We start from the raw sequence: 20441 nt of genomic DNA, 5'->3' as shown, positions 1-20441 counted from the left end.
TTTAGTTCTTTTGGTAATGCTCCTATTAGTATGATATTATTGGTGAATCGTGGATTGCTTAAGTATTCTCCATCAATATTCAGTTCTCTCTTCTCCCACTTCAGTTTTCTCATAGCATATTCGTTTTAGGAAATAATTGTGGTGTGATAGTCTCCCTGTCTGACTCCTCTTTTTATTTCTGTTTCTCTTTCATTGAAATTGATTACTGCTGAACCTCTCTCATATCTTTTTCTATTTGTTTTAAAACTTCAAGCATTTTACATGTCTACTAAGTTGAAGGATTTTCATAATCTATGAAAGCCAAAGAAATTGATATATTATGTTTTGTTTTTTCCATTACTTCTCAACTTTAGATCATTTACATGTACTAAAGTTGAGAAGGTTGTTCTGAAACTTGCCTATTATTTTGGTTGATAGAAATTTAATATATTGTTTATTCTGCCCTCTATAATTTTTGTAAAAACCTTATAAAGTACTGGGAGATGTGTTCATAGGTCTGTAATTTCTTATGTCAGTTTCATCATATTTCTTATATAAAAGAATGATTTTTCTATTCAGTATTCTTACTTTTTCTTAAACACTCAGTATACAATTCTGATAGTTTTATATGCAAGAGATCCCCTCCAGTTTTCAGCATTTCTATTAGTATTCCATCAAGGCCAGATGTATTTTTATTTTTGTAAGTGCATGTTTTACTTTATCATCTTTGACTGTATATTCATTATAATTTTCAGTTATCATTTTCTCTAATGCTTTCCCCTTATTTGTGTATAATTCTTGAAAAAATTTCTGTAATCTCCAATGTGTTTGTTTTGTTTATAATCAGTAATCCATTTTCATCTTGTACACCTGTCATATAAAGAATACCTACATTATCAAAGTTTTTGTTTTTACTATTGCCATTTTCTACTTTTTGTTTCTATTTGCTGTTCTTATCATTATTGTATTGATATGTCTTATATTCTTGCTTATCCTTTTCTTTATTGTTTTACAAAATGCAGTATCTTTATGTTTCTTACAGCATATGCATCCTGTTTCTTTCTTCTTTTTTTTTATTAGGTGTTTAGTTTGCTCTTTTTGATTTTCAACTAATTTTTCAGCATTCCTTATTATATTTTTTGTTTGCAAACTGTTGAAATTTTCAGTATTTGAAACTGGATCTATTTTTTGTAGTCTTTTTTCTAAATTTACTTAAAATTCTTTTTTATGTGTTATATATCATGGGCATCATCAAAATGAAAAAGGCATGCAAGAAAACATTCTGAACAGCTAATCAAAGATAATATGATCGCTTAAACAGAATAGGAAAAAAGGGTTAATTAAAAACATGAATAATGCTAGGAAGACCAGAGAAAGACCTCCAGGTGAATTGATACAGTAAAAAAGTGCCTTAGAAGACTAGAAATATAAGATCTGACAGAATTAGAGTCCTGATGAATAACGAATGATTTTGGATGAAAATTGTTGATAGGAAGTTAAGTAATAATTTAAACTTTTTTTTTCCCCACACATGAAAGAAAGAAGAAAGAGACTAGTAAACAGATACTGTGTGAGGGCACAGTCAGGAATATAGTAATCTGTTGATATTCTTCTTGAATTGTTGAAGATTGTACTCCTTTGGAAATGCTTCATGAGGGAAACTATTTCCACACAATTGAGATGGAAGAATGAAAGATGACCAGGAGCAACAGGTTCAATGAGTATGCAATTTGACTATAAAAGAGTGTCGAGTGGCTATAGCATGAGTTCCTGTAATCTGTAAATATGAGGCATATTGGATGATAGTTCTGCTGAATAATAGCCATGGAAATATCTGTAGAACAGACACAATGCAGCAGAAACTGATCTTCTGTGGGAAAGTAACTGAAGAGAGTTTGTAAGTGAAGTGCCATTTATCAGACTGCCCTTTTCTGAACAGCATCAAGAATGTTTAGAAGGTCTTTGGTGCACCATCTCATACATAAGAGCAGTACTCCATTGTTGGTCGGATTTGGGATTTATACACCGTAAGTAACTGTTCAGCACAGAAGTACCGTCCTGACTGGAAAAGGATGCCAAGTTTTTTGGAAGCTGTCAATGCTATAGAAGTGATATGATTGTGTCAGGAAAGGTTTGGAGTAAGAGTCAGTCTGAGAAGAGAGTTTTGGTCTTGACTGTTGAGCTGAGCATTATCAAAAGTAAGTGGAGATCTGAGGTCTTTTTTGTTATTATTATTATTATTACGGACAACTCCAAGAAGTTCTTAGACTCATCGAGGGAGGCCCTAAACATCATGTCCAGAACAACTATTCAGCATCCACACAGTATCTATCATACTTTGCTTTGAACTCACTCACAGTCATGGCACCCACAACCGACACTGGCAGCTTATTCCACTCATTCATTACTCTCCAAGCAAAAAACCTAGTTCTAACACCCTTGCTAACCACACTCTTACCCAGTTTCCATGGATGGCCCCTAGTTCTCTCACCACAAGACCTGTTCTGAAAAATTTACTCTGAATTAATCTTGTAAAAATCCTTCAGTAATTTGAATGTCTCAATCATATCACCCCTCTTTTGCCTATCAACCAATTTCTGCAACCCACAGATCTTCAACGTGTTCCTATAAGGTTCATTCCATAGACTAGCTATCATCTTGGTCACTCGCCTCTGGATCCTCTCTACCTTCTCCTCATCAAGAAGAAACCCTGGCACCCAGATCTGGGCACAGTAGTCAAGATAGGGTCTTATCAAGGCTCAATAAAGAGGAACAATAACTTGCTTGTCTCTGCTCATCAAAGTATTCTTCAGTAACCAAGTGATCTGATGAGCTGATTTAGCCACTTTTGTAATGTGCCCCCTAAACTTAAACTCCCTGTCTACATATACTCCAAAATCCCTCGCCTTATCAATCTCCTGGAGTACAGTTCCACCAATGTGGTATACTGCTGCTATTCTTTTCATCCCAAAATGCATAACCTTACACTTTGCCACATTACACTGACATCCATTCTCCTTAGCCCAGTCTTTCAATCATCCTGCAAAATTTTGACATCATGTGGATTCACTATTGCTCTACCCAACTTTGCATCATTAGCAAACAAATGAACAGTTCCTCTCAGATCCTTTCCTATATCATTAATGAACAAATTAAACAGCAGTGGTCCAAGAACAGAACCCTGCAGCACATCACTAGCCACAAGTCTTCTTTTGGACTCTACTCCTGAATAAACTACTCTCTAATATCTCTCCATCAACCACCCTCTTATCCATCCCCATATGCTGCAGTTTACTGATTAGAATTCCATGTGGTATCCTGTCAAAGGCCTTAGCAAGGTCCAGCAGTATCACTGTAAACCCGTTATCCTTATCAGTTCAGCTGTCACTGTGTTATAAAACATGAGCAAGTTACTGAGGCATGATCTACCCTTCACAATACCATGATGTCCCCCATACAGTATCCATTATCATCTATCCATTCCTGTATTTTTCTCTTGACTACTTTCTACAAAACCTTGACAATGACTTCTGATATGCTGATCGGTCGGTAATTTGCAACAGCAGTCTTGGAGCCTCCTTTATGCAATGGAACTATTTTCCCCTCCTTCCATCCCCTCGGGACTAACCCAAACCCGAGACTCAAATTAAACAAAATAGTCAAAGGCACTGACAATTCTTTTGCTGCTTCACGTAAGACCCTAGCTGGTATACCTTCCAATCCCACAGAAATATTCACATTAAGGTTTTGTAATATATTATTCACCTCCATTTCTTTCACCTCAATTCCTGTATAAGCTATTGGTTCCTTCATTCCTGTAATATCACAACCTGGATGATATACTCTTGCAAAGTGCTCGCTCAGTAATTCCACTATTTCAACTGATTCAGTTACCTCCTACCATCGGCATTGCTTAAAATCATTCTCACATATACATTTTTCTTTTATTTGCAGCATATCAAAAAAAACTGTTTGGGATTCTCTTTAGCTTGCATTGCTAATTCCCTTTCATAATCTGCTTTTGCTTTTCTTACCACACTAGTTACCCTTCTGGCCTGTGTTTTATGCTTTTCGTGTGGCTGCAGGTCACCTTTCTCCTTAAATTCTCTCCACAGTTGTGTCTTTCTTTGCAGCTGAAAGAGGAATGTGTTTATGGGAAAACAACAAACAAACTGCGCCTTTGAAGCATTGAAGTTGGCTTGGTTGCTTTCACTCGAATGAAGGATACTATGAAGATCAGTGTTCAGAGCATGTATTATAGATAATATTGAAGCATGAGATGTTTGAGCATTGCAAGGTCAAGTGGGACAAGTGGAGAGTGCTATCATCAGCAAAAGATCTTAATTTCCTGTATCCCTCCTGAGAATATATATCAGGAATTTGATTATGAAAAAACATTTTTGGTCACATGCTGCATGTGATACTTATGTTGCACTAATAGAGTACATATAGACATGCATACTTTGCCTGTTTGGGGATTTCAGAACATTTGAACAATTTTATTATAAGCAAAGTTGTTAATGATTCAATATAACTTTTTTTTAATAGATGACTTGACTGCCTAGTTATTGCATATTCAATAAAAAGAAAAAGTAATGCCAGTAAATCTGTTTCAAATAGCAAAACTACCAAATTTTTTTAAAAAAATTATGGACCCGAATATTGAAACTTTGTATCATTCAACAAGCTAGAAAAGATGCTGCTGTTTTATATGATGATTTAATATTTTTCATGTGTATTCTCTTAATTTCTGAGTTTTGTTAATTTAAAGTGTGATTTAATTGTTTATTTTTACATGTTCTTTATTAAAACACAATCATCTGCATCTTTATATTAGCACCATAAATAATTTTATTGAAATAAAAAATGGTTCCCATTACTCAGCAGTGGTGAAATTCTCATGCAACGACATTTTCATTTTTTGATTCCAGTTAATCATGCTAAGTTGACACCCACTGTATATGGCTTACCAATTTTTTTTAATGCTTCCAAGCACTGAGTTTCTCAGTTCTGGTTTGTGGTTTTTGTTGATGAACATAAAAGATTTTGAATATCATTTGATATTAGCATCATATTAAGTTAGTTAATTAGAAAGTAGAAATTGGGTAATTTAGGTTACTCTTGTCACCTCTCTAAATGGGCGTCTGTCTCCTTGTGAAAGGCTGATGATGATAGTCAGAGATATATGGCAAGGATAAGATGTAGCTTCCATCTGATTGAAAATTAAAGTATTTTAAGTTGAAGTGTAAATTGTTGCCCCCACCCATGCGTGCACACACACACTTGGACATTGTTGATGCTGATTTGATAATAGTTGGAGGAAATGTTTAATCTCATTTGAATGACTTTATGATTAGCATGGCAGTAAATTTACATGCCTACTTTTATTCAACAGGACAGTTTTGCTAAGTGTAATATCGCTACTTAATGAACCTAATACTTTCTCTCCTGCCAATGTTGATGCTTCAGTTATGTACCGGCGCTGGAAAGAATCTAAAGCCAGAGATAAAGAATATGAAAATATCATCAGGTATCATTTTAATTATATTATGCATATATTTATTAGAGGGATTTTTACTCATATAAAGTTATAAAGGTAGGATTTTAGATTTTATTCTTATTTAACAAACTGTTATAGTAAATTATCACTAAAAAATATGTTAGTAATCATTGCAGGCAATATCACACAAAGTTGTCTGCCATGATCATTACTAATATGTGTACTAGTGTGGAATGCTAGTTTCCCAAAAATAGCAACTATTAAACATGATACAAAGGAAATATGTGAGTATAATTCATTTATGACACAATACATTACAGTACTAGAAATCCACAAACATTTGGCTGTACTCCCATCTAATTCTAATGAATGATTATGGACAGCTATTGCAGATCTTCTCTTACTATTAGTTAGTTAGTCAGTCTCATAGAGAAGTGGCAGAATTCCTTTCCAGAAACTCTGATCCCATTCCTGGGGGGGGGGGGGGACACTTGATTAACACATTCAGTGCCACTGACGCTTTAAAGTGTCAAACCAGTATTTGCATATGTGCCACTTCCAATCAATAACCAGCATTGTAAGATTCATGTGCGTGTGTTTTTTTATGCTGCATATCTCAGTCTGGCCTAGGCATTTGAATCTTGTGGATGTGTAGGAACATTGGCAAGGTCATTCTGAATGGCTCAGGGCCATTCTGTCATAAATGGGTGAGCATGTTAACAGTAATGGTTTCATGACCCTAAACTATAATTCACACTAATATTTTTTTTTATAGACAAATCAGTAGTGTACTTCTGATTTGTTGCATCGTACTGTATATAAAATTTTTAATTTTAATACAGTAGGCAACCTCCCCTATATCCTCGGTTCGAAAAAAGCACGCGAAACGGTCAAGCGCTGCACTGGTTGAAACATGCATATGCACAGGCTGAAAACTTGTCAAAACATGCTTGTTTTGCTAGACGCGTGGACTTAAACATGTGTGTTTGCTCATGTTTACTTTTACTCAGATTGTCGAAGAAAGCAATCAATTGTCTGTCATTGCAATTAAAAATTGCGTTTAAATTCAAGCAAATAAATTGTGAAAAATTTAAAAATGGCTTCAAAACCGAAGAGAGATGTGAAATGCACAGTATTAGTGAAAAATCAAAGATTATCGATATGATTGATGTATAAAAAAAGCCAATTGCAACTATTGCCAAGATCTTTAATAAAAACAAATCTTCAATACGTGAAGTGTTGAAGAATAAAGAAAAAATTCGTGCCAGTCTTTTCATTGTACTCAAATCTGCAAAAGTCACGGGTACACTGTGTGATAAGGCCTTACTCAAGGTAGAGAAAGTTTTGAATTTTTGGGTGGAAGACATGACAAGAAAAAGGATTCCTATTGACAGTAACAGGTGATGCCAAAAAAATCATTGATCCTATGTGAAGAGATGCAGCTGCAAGACAAAACAGAAGAGTAAGAAAACTCATTTACAGCAGGCAAGGGCTGGTTGCATAGATTCAAAACTAGGTTTAATCTAAAAAACAGAAAAATTACAGAAAAATCTGCATTGGCTGATAAGAAAGCTGCTGCATGTTCCCAGCAGAATTTTAAAAAAATTATTGCAGAGAAAGGTTATCATCCTAAGGAAGTTTTTAATTGTGATGAACCCAGCCTCGTTGGGAAGAAAATTCCCCAGCAGACCTTCATCCATAAAACTGTGAAGCATGCACCAGGCTTTAAAGCATTTAAGGACAGATTGACGTTGATACTTTGTGGCAATGCAGCTGGTCATATAATTAAACCTGGCCTTGTTTACTGAGCATAGAATCCATGTGTCCTTAAAAACAAATACAAAAGTTGTCTGCCTATTTTTTTGGCAATCAAATCTGAAAGCATGTCACGACCGTGTTATTTACAGAATGGTTCCATCAATGTTTTATTCTGGAGGTGAAAAAATACTTGGAGAGGGGAGGATTACCATTTAAAATTTTACTGATAATAGACAACTCTCCAGGGCACCCTGAGTCACTGGTCACCAAAGATTAAAATGTTCAAGTGGCTTTCTTCTCACCTAATACAACCTCATTGCTTCAGCCACATAATCAAGGTGTCATTAGATGCTTCAAAGCCTCATATGCTCGGCAAGTTTTCGATATGATTCGTGCAATGGTTGAGGATTCTGCTAATGATGGAAATCATTCACAATTGCAGATGCAATTGTAATCATGAAGGGAGCATTGGACAAATTGAAACCAAAAACAGTAACTGCATGCTGGAAGAATTTGTGGAGTGATGCCATTCATAATTCCCAAGACGCCCCTGATATCAACTCACAGATAACAACGATAATTAACACAGCACGGAAAATAGGTGGAGAGGGATATGACGGAAGAAGAATTGAATGATTACATAGATGGACATCGTGAGGTACTCACTAAGAAGGAGTTAAAAGATCTTGCCAAATCTTCTACAGAAGAAGATGAGGATGAAAGTGAACAAGAACCACCAGCATGGACACTCGAAAAATTTGCCACGATATTTCGAATGGCTCAAACATTAAAGGAACAGATAATGGATTATGATTCAATGATGGAGTGCAGCATAAAAATTACTCGCACAATAACAGAAGCTTCGGAACCTTTGCAGAACCTGTTTACTGGATTGAGGAGACAAAAACTGCTCAAACATTAAAGGAACAGATAATGGATTATGATTCAATGATGGAGTGCAGCATAAAAATTACTCGCACAATAACAGAAGCTTCGGAACCTTTGCAGAACCTGTTTACTGGATTGAGGAGACAAAAACTGCAGCTTCCAATAATAATGTTTTTTAAAAAAGTCGACAAAGCTTCTATCGATGATCCTCAGCCATCCACATCATTTGCTCAGTAGGCAAGCAAGCAGCCGACTGCCAAAGATTAAAAACAACTCTTTTTATTATTTATTCAGCCATGGTGTATACGTTATATATTAACTACATAACATATTCACTAAAGAACCTTACAGTCCTAGGGCATGAGACTAAGTCAATTTATTAATAATTTCCTGCTTCAATTTTGCTATATATGTGCAAAAATCTGGGTCTCACTAGTGGTTCGCTACTATCAGCAGAAGATGATGGAATCAAATCCCATGGATATGGGGGTCTTACTGCATTGTATTTTATGAGTGCTGTGTACTATTATAAGTGAACATATCAGCTTTTTACTATCTAATAGGCTCACACTCATTTACAGTTAAAATCAACAAAAAAAATGATCTTTTTAACTCCTTTTTTTTCTTTTCAAAATGAATTAAGCCACTTTATGTGGAATACTTTATAAATGATATTCTGTCAGTATATAATCATTAGCAGATCAGTAAAAAGCTAAAAGTAGTTTGTAACCAAATGCATACTAGTTTCATATTCATTTAATATTTCTGCAGTTGATTTTTTCTCTTTATCTTCTCACAGTAGTCTATCCAATAAAATTAGGTAGTACTGTCCACCTGTTTTTATAGATACCACCGAGAACCTGAACTATGTTCCTTAAGGCAGTGTTTCTCAAACTTCAGATATTCGCATACCCCTTCTTAAATTTTCATTATTCCCTTTATCAAATAATAAATAAATAATAAAGCATATTTCGTTGTAAATATCTTTGTTGTTTATTATTTTAACGGTATAATAGAACACAGAAACTAAGTAAATAATTAATTTATTAACTAGATGCTGATATTTCGCTGGTATTATAACCAGCATCTTCAGAGCACAAAAACACTGTTTGTCACAATACGCGAGACTAAAACAACATGGTGTACTTCAACAAAACTGTAGCAGCAACACAAAGACTAGAGTCCTGATTTTGGCACCCTCTATCTGGAAAAAAGAAAAAAAAAAAAAAAACGCTATCATATATTACTAGAGTCCTAGAAAAGAGTAGTTTTTTCTTAATATGACTGTCTCCCAGATCTTCGGCAAGTTAATACAGCCATATTTGTTGAGATTTGGAGTGTGTTTTAGGGCTTCTGTCACCTCTAAGAACAATCTCTCTGATTTATATGGGTTTCTGTGTAGTACTTTTGTGTTTTTCCAGTTGATCCTGTGTGCAGGGGTATCCAGAGCATGGTCTGCTAGGCCCGACTTCCCATAATGATATTTCCGGACGTATCGTTTATGTTCGCTGATGCGGATATTCACAGTTCTTCCTGTTTGACCGTAGTAGGCTTGATTGCATGAGCAGGGTACTTGGTAGACTCCTGGATGTGATAAAGGAGGAATGCTGTCCTTGGGTGAGCGGATGAGGGTGGCTAATTTGCTACATGGTCTGAATGTAGTTTATTGAGAATTCTTGAGATCTTTTCGGATGTGCCTTTAACGTAAGGGATGGTGATTGTAAATATCTATTTTATTTGAATTTATATGTTCATGTAAACAAAAAATATGATTTATTTTTAATAAAACAAAATTTGGAATAGGTTCCTCTTCATTTCTCTTCCATGAAAATCCACATTTCAAGTAATTCATAACATACTTACGAAGATTTTTCGTCTTCTTCCTAGTTGGTTCTCTAGAGATGTCAGACGACACACCTTATCAATTTCATTTGATCCAGATGCAATATCAACGTTTTCTCGTTGATATTGCATCTGGATCAAATGCAATATCTCGTTTGTTAAGATATTGCATTATATTTGCAATATCTTATATTTGCTATATTGCTCTCTTTTATGCGTTTTATAAATCCAGTCTCTAACCAATGAACCATACTTAAGAATTTGAAAGCTTAAAAAATTACCGTATTTACTCGAATATAACTCGCAATTTTTTCCCAAAATGAAAGCTAAAAAATTGTGGTGCGAGATATATGCAGGGATTTTCGGAAACTAACGTTTGCAAAAAAAACTGAAAATGGTGCGATTTACCAAGAAGCTCCTACTCGCTATTGCTACTTTTGGCATCGAGAACAGTTTCCTTGTGCATCGTCAAAGTCATCTACCCAAACGGCTTAATCTTCTTTCCCATTATTTCAAGCAAAAATTACCAATAATTTACAAGACTTTGAGATATGTAGAGCAGCTATGAAGAAGTGCATATGATTGGTGTGGTATTAACAAAAGATTGCACAAACCAAAGACATTAGCATTTCAACAGTGAGTTGAATTGCTAATTCCCTTCAACCAAATTCCATAATATCTGAAACACATTCACTATATATTTCTTAGTTTTAACATGTTCACGACGGGGTGGTGTGAAGAAAAACCATATGTTGCACCGGCAACATATGGTTTTGATTGGGTCTATACAGCAGTTTCTGTTGGAGGGGAGATGTGATTCATTAGTTAGTGCTGTTTTTATCATAGTTGTCTCTAATTGCATTATTTGTTAAGAGATATGATTCCATTCGTTAATTATGCATAGCCATAAATTGCCACGTACCCCCTGAAGACCTTTCGCATACCTCCAAGAGTACACGTTCCACACTTTGAGAAACACCTTAAGGGAACATATACCTTGTAGAAATGGTAACATCATGTTGACTGTTACCTCATATATTTTATAATTATTACTAATAGAATAAAGCATTTCACTAGAAAATGCAAATTTTAGGCATAGAGAATTAATCCGCCTCTTTATAAATCAATGGCTGCAATGACACTAGTATTTATATGATTATCTTTCATGGTTTTTATTATTACGGGCTACTCCAGGGAGTTCTTAGACTCACCGAGGGAGGCCCTAAACATCATGTCCACACAACTATACGGCATTCTCACAGTATCTATCATACCTTGTCTTGAACTCACTCACCGTCATAGCACCCACAACAGACTCTGGCAGCTTATTCCACTCATTTACCACTCTAAAAGTAAAGAACCCAGCTCTAACACCCCTGCTAACCGCACTCTTGCCCAGCTTCCATAGGTGTCCCCTAGTTCTCCCACCATCAGTCCTGATCTCAAAAATCTTCTCTGAATTAATCCTATAGAAACCCTTTAGCAATTTGAATGTCTCAATCATATCACCCCTTTTTCGCCTATCAACTAATTTCTGCAACCCACAAATCTTCAACCTGTTCTCATATGGTTCATTCCATAGACCCGCTATCATCTTAGTCCCTCGCCTCTGGATCCTCTCCACCTCCTCCCCATCAAGAAGGAACCTAGGTGACCAAATCTGGGCACAGTAGTCGAGATGAGGTCTTATCAAGGCTCGGTACAGAGGTACAATAACTTGCTTGTCAAGGTATTTTTCAACAACCAATGAGTTGATGAGCTGATTTAGCTACTTTTGCAGTGTGCCCCCCCTAAACTTCATCTCCCAATTCCCTGACCTCATCAATCTCCTGGAGTACAGTTCCACCAATGTGGGATACTGCTGCTAATCATTTCACCCCAAAATGCATAACCTTACATTTTGTCACATTAAATTGACATCCATTCTCCTTAGCCCAGAACTTTAATCTATCCATGTTGACCTGCAAGATTTTGACATCTTCTGCATTCACAATCGCCCTACCCAACTTTGCATCATCAGCGAACAAATGAACTGTTCCTCTTAGATCCTTCCCTATATCGTTAATGAACAAATTAAACAGCAGTCATCCAAGAACTGAACCCTGTGGCACACCACTAGTCACAGGCCGTCTTTTGGACTCTACTCCTCAATAAACTACTCTTTGATATCTCTCCATCAACCACCCACCTATCCATCTCACCACCCCATATCCATTCCCATATGTTGTAGTTTATGGATTAGAATTCCATGTGGTATACTGTCAAATGCCTTTGCCAGCTCCTTGATAAAACTTGAGCAAGTTACTGGGGCATGATCTACCCTTTACAAAGCCATGCTGTCCCCCCCATACTGTATCTCATTTTCATCAATCCATTCCTGTATTTTTCCCTTGACTACTTTTTCCAAGACCTTGACAATGACTCCCGATATGCTGATTGGTCGGTAATTTACAGCCGTAGTCTTGGATCCTCCTTTATAGAGTGGAACTATTTTCCCCCCTCTTTCCACACCTTCGGGACTAAACCAGACCCGAGACTTGGATTAAACAACATGGTCAAGGGCACTGATAATTCTTTAACCGCTTCACACAAGATCCGTGCCAGTATACCATCCAATCCCACAGATGTATTCACATTAAGGTTCTGTAATAGCACTCCACTATATTGACTGATTCAGTGATCTCCTTACCATCGTCATTCCTTAAAATCATTTTGCTGTGTACAGTTTTTTCTTGCTTGCAGCATATTGAAAGAACTGTTTGGGATTCACTTTAGCTTGCAGAGCTAGTTTCCTTTCATAATCCGCTTTTGCTTTTTTTTACCACACTCGTTACCCTTCTGGCCTGCACTTTATACCGTTCATGTGGCTGCAGGTCACCTCTTTCTTTAAATTTCCTCCACAGTTGTTTCTTTTTTTGCAACTCAAGCTTAATGGTGTTTTTTATCCATTTAACCCCCCCCCTTGTTTCACTATTCGTACACTAGGGATACAATCAGCCATAACCGCCTGTAAATGCTCCTTGACCACTTCCCATGCTCTATCAACATCCAGCCCTTGCAGTTGTACATGCCATGGCACTGATCCAAGCAATCTCCTAAGCTTAAGCTTGTCATACTTGCCAGCATGGTAATTCCACATATACCCTGTCTTAGCCGAAAATTCCACACCTTTAGCCACTTCCCAGGTCAAGACCTTATGATCACTCTCACCAATAGGCAGCAACATGGTCATATTCATTACAGTCAAATTCGGAGATGCTATTACCAGGTCAAACACTCTCACACCCCTAGTATTTTTAATTACATGCTGTCTCAGATAGTTATCCCTTAATAATTGAATAAAATCCATTTCCTTCCTCACATGTATCCTCTCCTCTTTCCAATCAATGTTGCCATAGTTGAAATCCCCCGTAATAATTACCCTCCTTCCACTCATTTCATTAATTTGTTTATGTATACTATCTCCACCATCTATTCCATCACCTAGTCTGTAGCAGTACCCAACTGTATATTTTATTCTGCCAGTCTCAATCTCACACCAAATAGCCTCAAATGAGCTCTTTTCACTATCCTGCGATACAACTTCAGTTCTTCTTGGCTGCAGTTCATCAACTATCATCAATAACACCCCTCCCCCCATTTTATTCTCTCTGTCCCTCCTAAACACACTATAACCTACACATTCTATCCCACTAACTATATCATCTTCCGTCAGCCATGTTTCACTAATGCCAATAACCTGTGGCTAGAAAGAGCCAACCAAGGCCAAAAATTCTTCCTTCTTGTTCCTAATATTCCTGGCATTAGTATATATGAAATGTAGTGATCCCTTTGTCCCACCCCCATCTTGATTCGTTATTTTAAATAGCCCATTCCCATTTTTTGTCCATAGTACTGGCTCGGGTACATTATATACATTCTTACACTCAACTGTCTCACTGATGTCCGCATATCCCCCCCCCCTCCTTGGTAGTTCTAGTTTTCCTGGTTCTGCACATCCATTTTCACTTCATTCAGCAACACTTTTTCCAGTCTCTGGACACCAAATCCATTCAAATGCAGGCTATCCATCTTGCATAAATCCTTTCGCCCATCAAACTCATTCCACACCACACCATCTACATAACCTGCGCGTGATGTCATTTCCGATTATGGCCATCCTTCTAAACTCCTCTCTGTCATACTGCGGCAACAGACTTACCATCCTAACTCTGTCACTCTTTTCTTTTGCTACCTTTAACAATACTTTCAAGTCCTCTCATAAAAAATTTATCTCCTTTCAATTCATTTGTACCCGTCACAACTATCAATTCTTTCACTCTCTCTGTTTTTGTGCTCTAATACTCTCACATCCTTAAATTTCGCACACGGTAAGTACGATTTAGTTAAACTCCTATCTATCACTCCTCTTAATAACAAATCACCATACAATCTTTCCTTCATTTCAGAAACTCTCCCACTCTTATGCTTATTTTTCCTTTCAAACACTTGTTTATTTACGTTAGCCGAATCACTCTGGAAAGAGTTTTGCAGGTGCTCTAATTGCTGCTGTGCATTTTGTATCACTGCACGCAACCTAGCGATCTCACTTCCTACAAATAATTCCTCATTTTTTTTATCATTTAAACCATTTTCTCTCTCTGTATAGTTGCTTTCACTCTTTCTTTGATCACTGCTCTCATTATCATCTTCTACATCGCAATTCCCTATCAAGCCACTATTTTCACTCACATTCCGGCTTTCTTCAACCATAACTGTCTCACAACCTGACACATACTTCAACTCCTCACTTTGCTTACACTTTCTGCACATTCTCCCACCACTATCACTTTCAATCCAAACTCCAGCCTTATTCGGGATGCATACATCCCACACACATCACATTGGACAATCACTCTCACACATTACAGTTTTTGAACAATGGCGTCGTAGTTTTGGACGCTATTATCTTACGTCGCATTGGCACCATGTGCAAATTTGTGAAATGTATCGTTAAAATACTAAATTAAATAACAGAATTCACACCAAAATCACACAGACACAACAAGCTACCAAAATTAGACAATATTACGTTGTGATTTATATCTATATTCTAATTTTCACTCAAAATTATACTTGGCTTTTGAGAGCTCTCTGAAAACACTACATACCGTGTAGCCCTCAATCGGGCTCTTCTCAAATGGTAGAGTTTGTGCTGGAGTTTTATAGAGCATGCAGCAGAGATGAAGGTCTTGTGCACATTACTCCCACACAGAGAACGGATGGGTTCAAAATTCTTGTGTTTCAACAGTGCCCACTGCTGTACTCTGACTCCCTCCAAGCACAACTTGAATGAATAAGTAGCAACAGGATTATTTTTCAACCAATCAGGAAACCTCCAGATTCATTATCATCAGATATGGTAATGCATCTGTGGAACAAGACAAGAGGCCTTCATTAATAAGTTAGGAAATTTAATGCCTTTTTTTTAGTTATCTTACATTAGCTACTTATGTGGTGCCTTTTTGAATTGTCAGTTAGTTATTGTTCTATTAGCTTTGTACTGAAGATGCCTTTGATATTCAGATGAAAATTATACCAATAAGTAATATTTTACCTGAGTTAATTCCAGTATTAGAATTTATTCAAAATCACGGTATTTCCTTATTGAAATGCATAACACTCTAGGAAGAGGTTACACGCATGCACACATACTGACAGTGTCACATCTTCTACAGGTTGTCCTGTAAAATATGATTAAAAGCACATTTTAGCAAGCATCAAGTTGATGTTATCTTATGTCTGCAAGAAACCCTTAAATTCATTAGGGCCAAAAGAAATGGCTTATATGTGTTGAGACTTATCAGGACTTTTCAACAAATTATTATAGTGGTGTTTGCTATAGTTAGTTGATTGTAATTTGTAACATGATTAAAATTTATTTAACAATAAACAAACTCAATATTGCATAATACGGGTTATTTGCCTTGCATCACCACTAGTCTGATCCATTTGTCACAATCTCATATGATTTAATTCATATTTATAAACTTTTATGATGACTTTACTCCTATTAACAGAATCAAGATATCTTTAATTAGTAAAGATGCTGTAGGAAGTGATTGCCCACAAATACTATGTTCACTGGATTGCTTGCTAATCTTAGCAACTCTGGTCAGAGTTTAATGTCATACATTGCAGATTTGAGGAGTAAGTTGTATTTTTGACTTTTTTTAATCATCAGATGTGAGAGAGAAGCTTTAATGCATAGGCATTTTGCTACAGTAGCATGAAGGGATGTTTTTGTTTTTTGTTGTTGTTTTTTTCCCATATGAACCAATATTACTCTAACTGCCCTTCATCAGAAGAGTATAAAAAACATGAAGTGCCTCCATTCTGCAATTATCAAAAAACTATCACTGACATACTGATTCAGGAGTTTTTATCAGAGACCTCATTTACTTTCTGTATGGAAGTAAAGGTTATACTATAAAGTAAAGCTTGGTTATACTATAAATTAAAGATGCCAAGAAATTATATTCTTGGTTTAATCCTTTATCCAAGCATAAGCAAAAAGTTTGCCCCTGAATTATTTTCAGGACTGGGGAACTTGTATAAAGAAGCTAATGACTTCACATCACTTGCCTTAGTATCCCATAATGCAAAGCACATATCCTTAAGGACATGTATAATGCTATGCCTTCCCATAATGCACTAGCCAAACCGGTTTCAACCTTTATTGAGGTCTCATCAGTGGGAGGATTAAAGCAAGAATATAATTTCTCGGCATCTTTAATTTATAGTATAACCAAGTGGAAAAACTTCCAACAACTATCTCTAATCCAGAATATTGTAATAATAAGGTTTGACACCTTTTGGCTACTTGTATATGAAAATGTGACTCGTATATGGACGAAAAAATTCATGATAAAAGACCCAGTTTGCAGAAGAAAAAAATTATCTTTCATCAGGTCAGTGCACCTGCAAAGGTATTTTGGCAATGAGAAAATTAAGGGATATTCACTATGAATTGTTGGAACATCCACCCTATTCCCCATATTTGACTCCCTCTGACTACTATCTCTTCCCAACACTAAAACTCTTCCTCACTGGTCAATATTTTTCTTCTAATCAAGAGGTGATTGCAGCTGTAGAGGGGTATTTTTTAGATCTTACTGAGAACCACTACAGGGATAGGATAATGGCGCTGGAATAAATATTAGTCTTAAGGGAGATTACATTGAAAAATAAAAATAATTTTGAAATTATAAATTTGTTTTTTCATTGTTAGGCTGAGAACTTTTCAGACCACCCTTGTATATATATTTGTGTGTGTGTGACTGAAACCCTGAGAGAAGAAAATATTGAACTTTCCAGCAATGTTTTCACACCATTAAAGAACTATAGTCTTGTTTCCAAAGGAAGAAGTCTTTTTGTAAACAGAAGAAGAAGCAAGTTCATCTTCATTGCATTTAACTTTCCATCAGCCATCACCTGGAATCAACTTATTCCTGAGTAGTAGCAATGCACATGACTGATGTTGGCAAGGATTATGAGCCGTCTATAACTGGAAGGACAGAAAGTTCAGATACTGAAATTAACTCATTGCAGTTTTAACAGAATCTAAAAGCAATGTCCTTAATAAGACCAAGTTGGAGGGGTGCAACATATGTAATTAATGCTAACTGTACTTCAGCTAAGGCGCATGTGAGCAAGAAAGCAAAGAATCTGCTTGCAAGAATAATGAAACCTGTGTTCTTATGAAATGAAGTGCTATGAAAAAATTTCGGAGAATGAAAGATTGGAGATTTTCACTATGTACAGAGATGGTAAAAAGATAACAATATCAAAAGACTTTGTATTCATGTGTGTGTATATATATACTCAACCCACTGCACGATCTAGGAGTTCAGATGGTGTGCTAGACCAAAGGCTAATTCTTTAATTTACTTTTTTGTTTATGATCCAATCCCTTATTAATCAATAGTAAATTTTTAGAAATGAAAGCTTTGAACATTCAACTTTAGAATGTATAATTCTTCCAATGGATCAGCTCACTACATGAAGTGAGATGAATCTAAGAGGGTCGAGGAAACAATGATGTAAGTTCACCCATATTAAAATGGGCAGATTACCATTCCTTATTCAGAAGTAGAGGAAATAATGTTATGGTCTGATAACTGGTATGGGCAGAACAAGAACATGGCTGTAATAATGTCCTTTATTTGGATCCTTCATAAGTATTCTGAGCTTAAATTCGTTAATTAAAATTTTTACATAAGGGGTGCACACACACATGAAGATTGACACGATGCATGCCATGATTGAGTGAAAGAGAAAGAAAATTGATGCCTTCACTATTTTGACATCCTGGGACAGGCAGCAACTAGTTTGACAGTGCTCTGTAAGATATCATATACATTTTGGAGCGCAGAAATATAAGGCTGTGCACTATATTGATGGAACCGTACTTCGGGAAGTGGATGAGATTCAAGATGGAGCGACAGTTGAAAGTAAACTGGAGTTTAGAGGGCATCATATTGCAAATATTGCATGTCATCTTGCCTCTGTGATAAGAAGTACACCAACATGTAGGGATATGGAGGTGGTTGTGCCACTGTATAAAACACTGGTCAGACCATATTTGGACTATTATGCTGATTTGGTCACCTGGTTTTCATTGTAATGTGGAAACATTGTAGAGGGTCCAGAGACAAGTTACAGACAAGACATTATCAGGGCTCTGAAATGTTGACTATGGAGAAAGATTGAAGGAATGTGGATTGCAGTGTTTGGTGGAGGTGAGATGATAGAGACATTTAAGTTAATGAGAGGGGAAGAACAAGAGGTTTTGTATGAGTGGAAAGGGCGGTGAGGAGTAGATTTTGTACATGGAGAATGGTGGGTAAGTGGAATGCGTTACTGGAATCTGTTGTTGATGCAGGTAGTGTTAAGGATTTTAAGAGTCGGTATGATAAATATGTTATCAGTTGAATGACCATTTCTCTATCTGCTGACTTCATGGAGGGTGTAGTAGTAATAATAATAATATGGAGCTGATTGATTTTAAAAACTTTAAATCTCTCCGTGATCAGCAATATTCATCACCTCCATTATTGCGAAAGGTCAACATTAATAAATATCCAGCATTTATTTCAAATTGTGTGATTTGCAAGTGAGGCAGGACAATTTGGATTCATTCTACTTCAAAATATCTTTCAGAGAAGTAAATTTAAGAAAAAATGTTAGAAAACAAGAAGTTGAATTCCCAGAAAAATTGCACTGTACTGCAAGCAGTGCTCAATCAAACCAAATCAGTGAGGCAGCAAAACCAATTTCCATTGAGAAATATAATGATTTTATCTCACTCCTTCCTTTTCTACCATCCAGTTGTCATGCTTTCTATATAATTGCGAAAGGTCAACATTAATAAATATCCAGCATTTATTTCAAATTGTGTGATTTGCAAGTGAGGCAGGACAATTTGGATTCATTCTACTTCAAAATATCTTTCAGAGAAGTAAATTTAAGAAAAAATGTTAGAAAACAAGAAGTTGAATTCCCAGAAAAATTGCACTGTACTGCAAGCAGTGCTCAATCAAACCAAATCAGTGAGGCAGCAAAACCAATTTCCATTGAGAAATATAATGATTTTATCTCACTCCTTCCTTTTCTACCATCCAGTTGTCATGCTTTCTATAAAATTCTAAAGTGTGGAATTAATAGTGACTATCCAGCAAGTGATGAAGACTAAATTTTTGAGTAGCTTTCTCGTATTTGTGCTTAGATTCAACATATTGCTAATATGTAAATTTTTGGTGTCACTTTATTGTAATTTTGAAAGCATTGCTCATTTGTATTTAAAAAAAAAAAATAAGGATTTAATTGTTTAATATTTTCATAGGGCCTGTTCTTAATATTCTCCAAAACTGATATATAATATTATTATATTGTTTTTCCTACTATTATTATTACATTTTATAAGCAGGAAGACAATGTTTTACAAAGAAATGAACATCAATTTTGTCAGAAGTGTACAACATCAAATCTATAATTAACAATGAAAATACAATTTAAAGTTTAATTTTTAAACATCTATTTGTAAATTAGTCAAAATGTAGAATTATATTTCAAACAAATGAAAGAAATGATAAAAATTGAAATTGAATATGAAAAATTAATGCTAAAAGATTATTCTCCTGACCATACTGAATAATTGCTATTTTGTGAGTTTGTGTCCTATGCCTCTCGGGTACAGATATAACATAGTAGGTTTGCTTAATGTGGAAATAGTTCTTTAGAATGCCATTCAAAGTGATAATTGCAATAAGACTATATAATGAAGTAATTATTTTTTCAGAATCTGATGTTTCCATGGGATTATTAGGTTTGCATGTATCTTACCAGTGGTTCACTGGTAAGATACATGCTGCTCTATGTCCAGTTTCAACTTAATGCTGCAAATATTTTATTTAAAATAGGCAATATTTTAGCA

At 35.8% G+C, this 20441-nt stretch overlaps 1 protein-coding gene across 1 annotated transcript in view; it reads left to right on the top strand.

Annotated features, from left to right (window-relative positions):
• The window catches only part of LOC150092994 (ubiquitin-conjugating enzyme E2 R2-like), a 73015-nt gene that overhangs the window by 51014 nt on the left and 1560 nt on the right, over positions 1-20441 (top strand). Inside the window, exon 4 of the mRNA XM_090413564.1 lies at positions 5375-5509. Within this exon, the coding sequence (XP_090269690.1) occupies positions 5375-5509 (135 nt within the window). The remainder of the gene's footprint in view (positions 1-5374; positions 5510-20441) is intronic.

The sequence above is a fragment of the Typopeltis vanoorti genome, chromosome 24 (assembly GCF_054136105.1).
Source record: "Typopeltis vanoorti isolate ZY-2024b chromosome 24, IOZ_Tvanoo_1.0, whole genome shotgun sequence".
In the NCBI taxonomy this organism is placed as follows: Eukaryota; Metazoa; Arthropoda; class Arachnida; order Uropygi; family Thelyphonidae; genus Typopeltis; species Typopeltis vanoorti.
The sequence above is the reverse complement of the archived record's forward strand: the minus strand, read 5'-3'. Positions and strand labels throughout refer to the sequence as shown.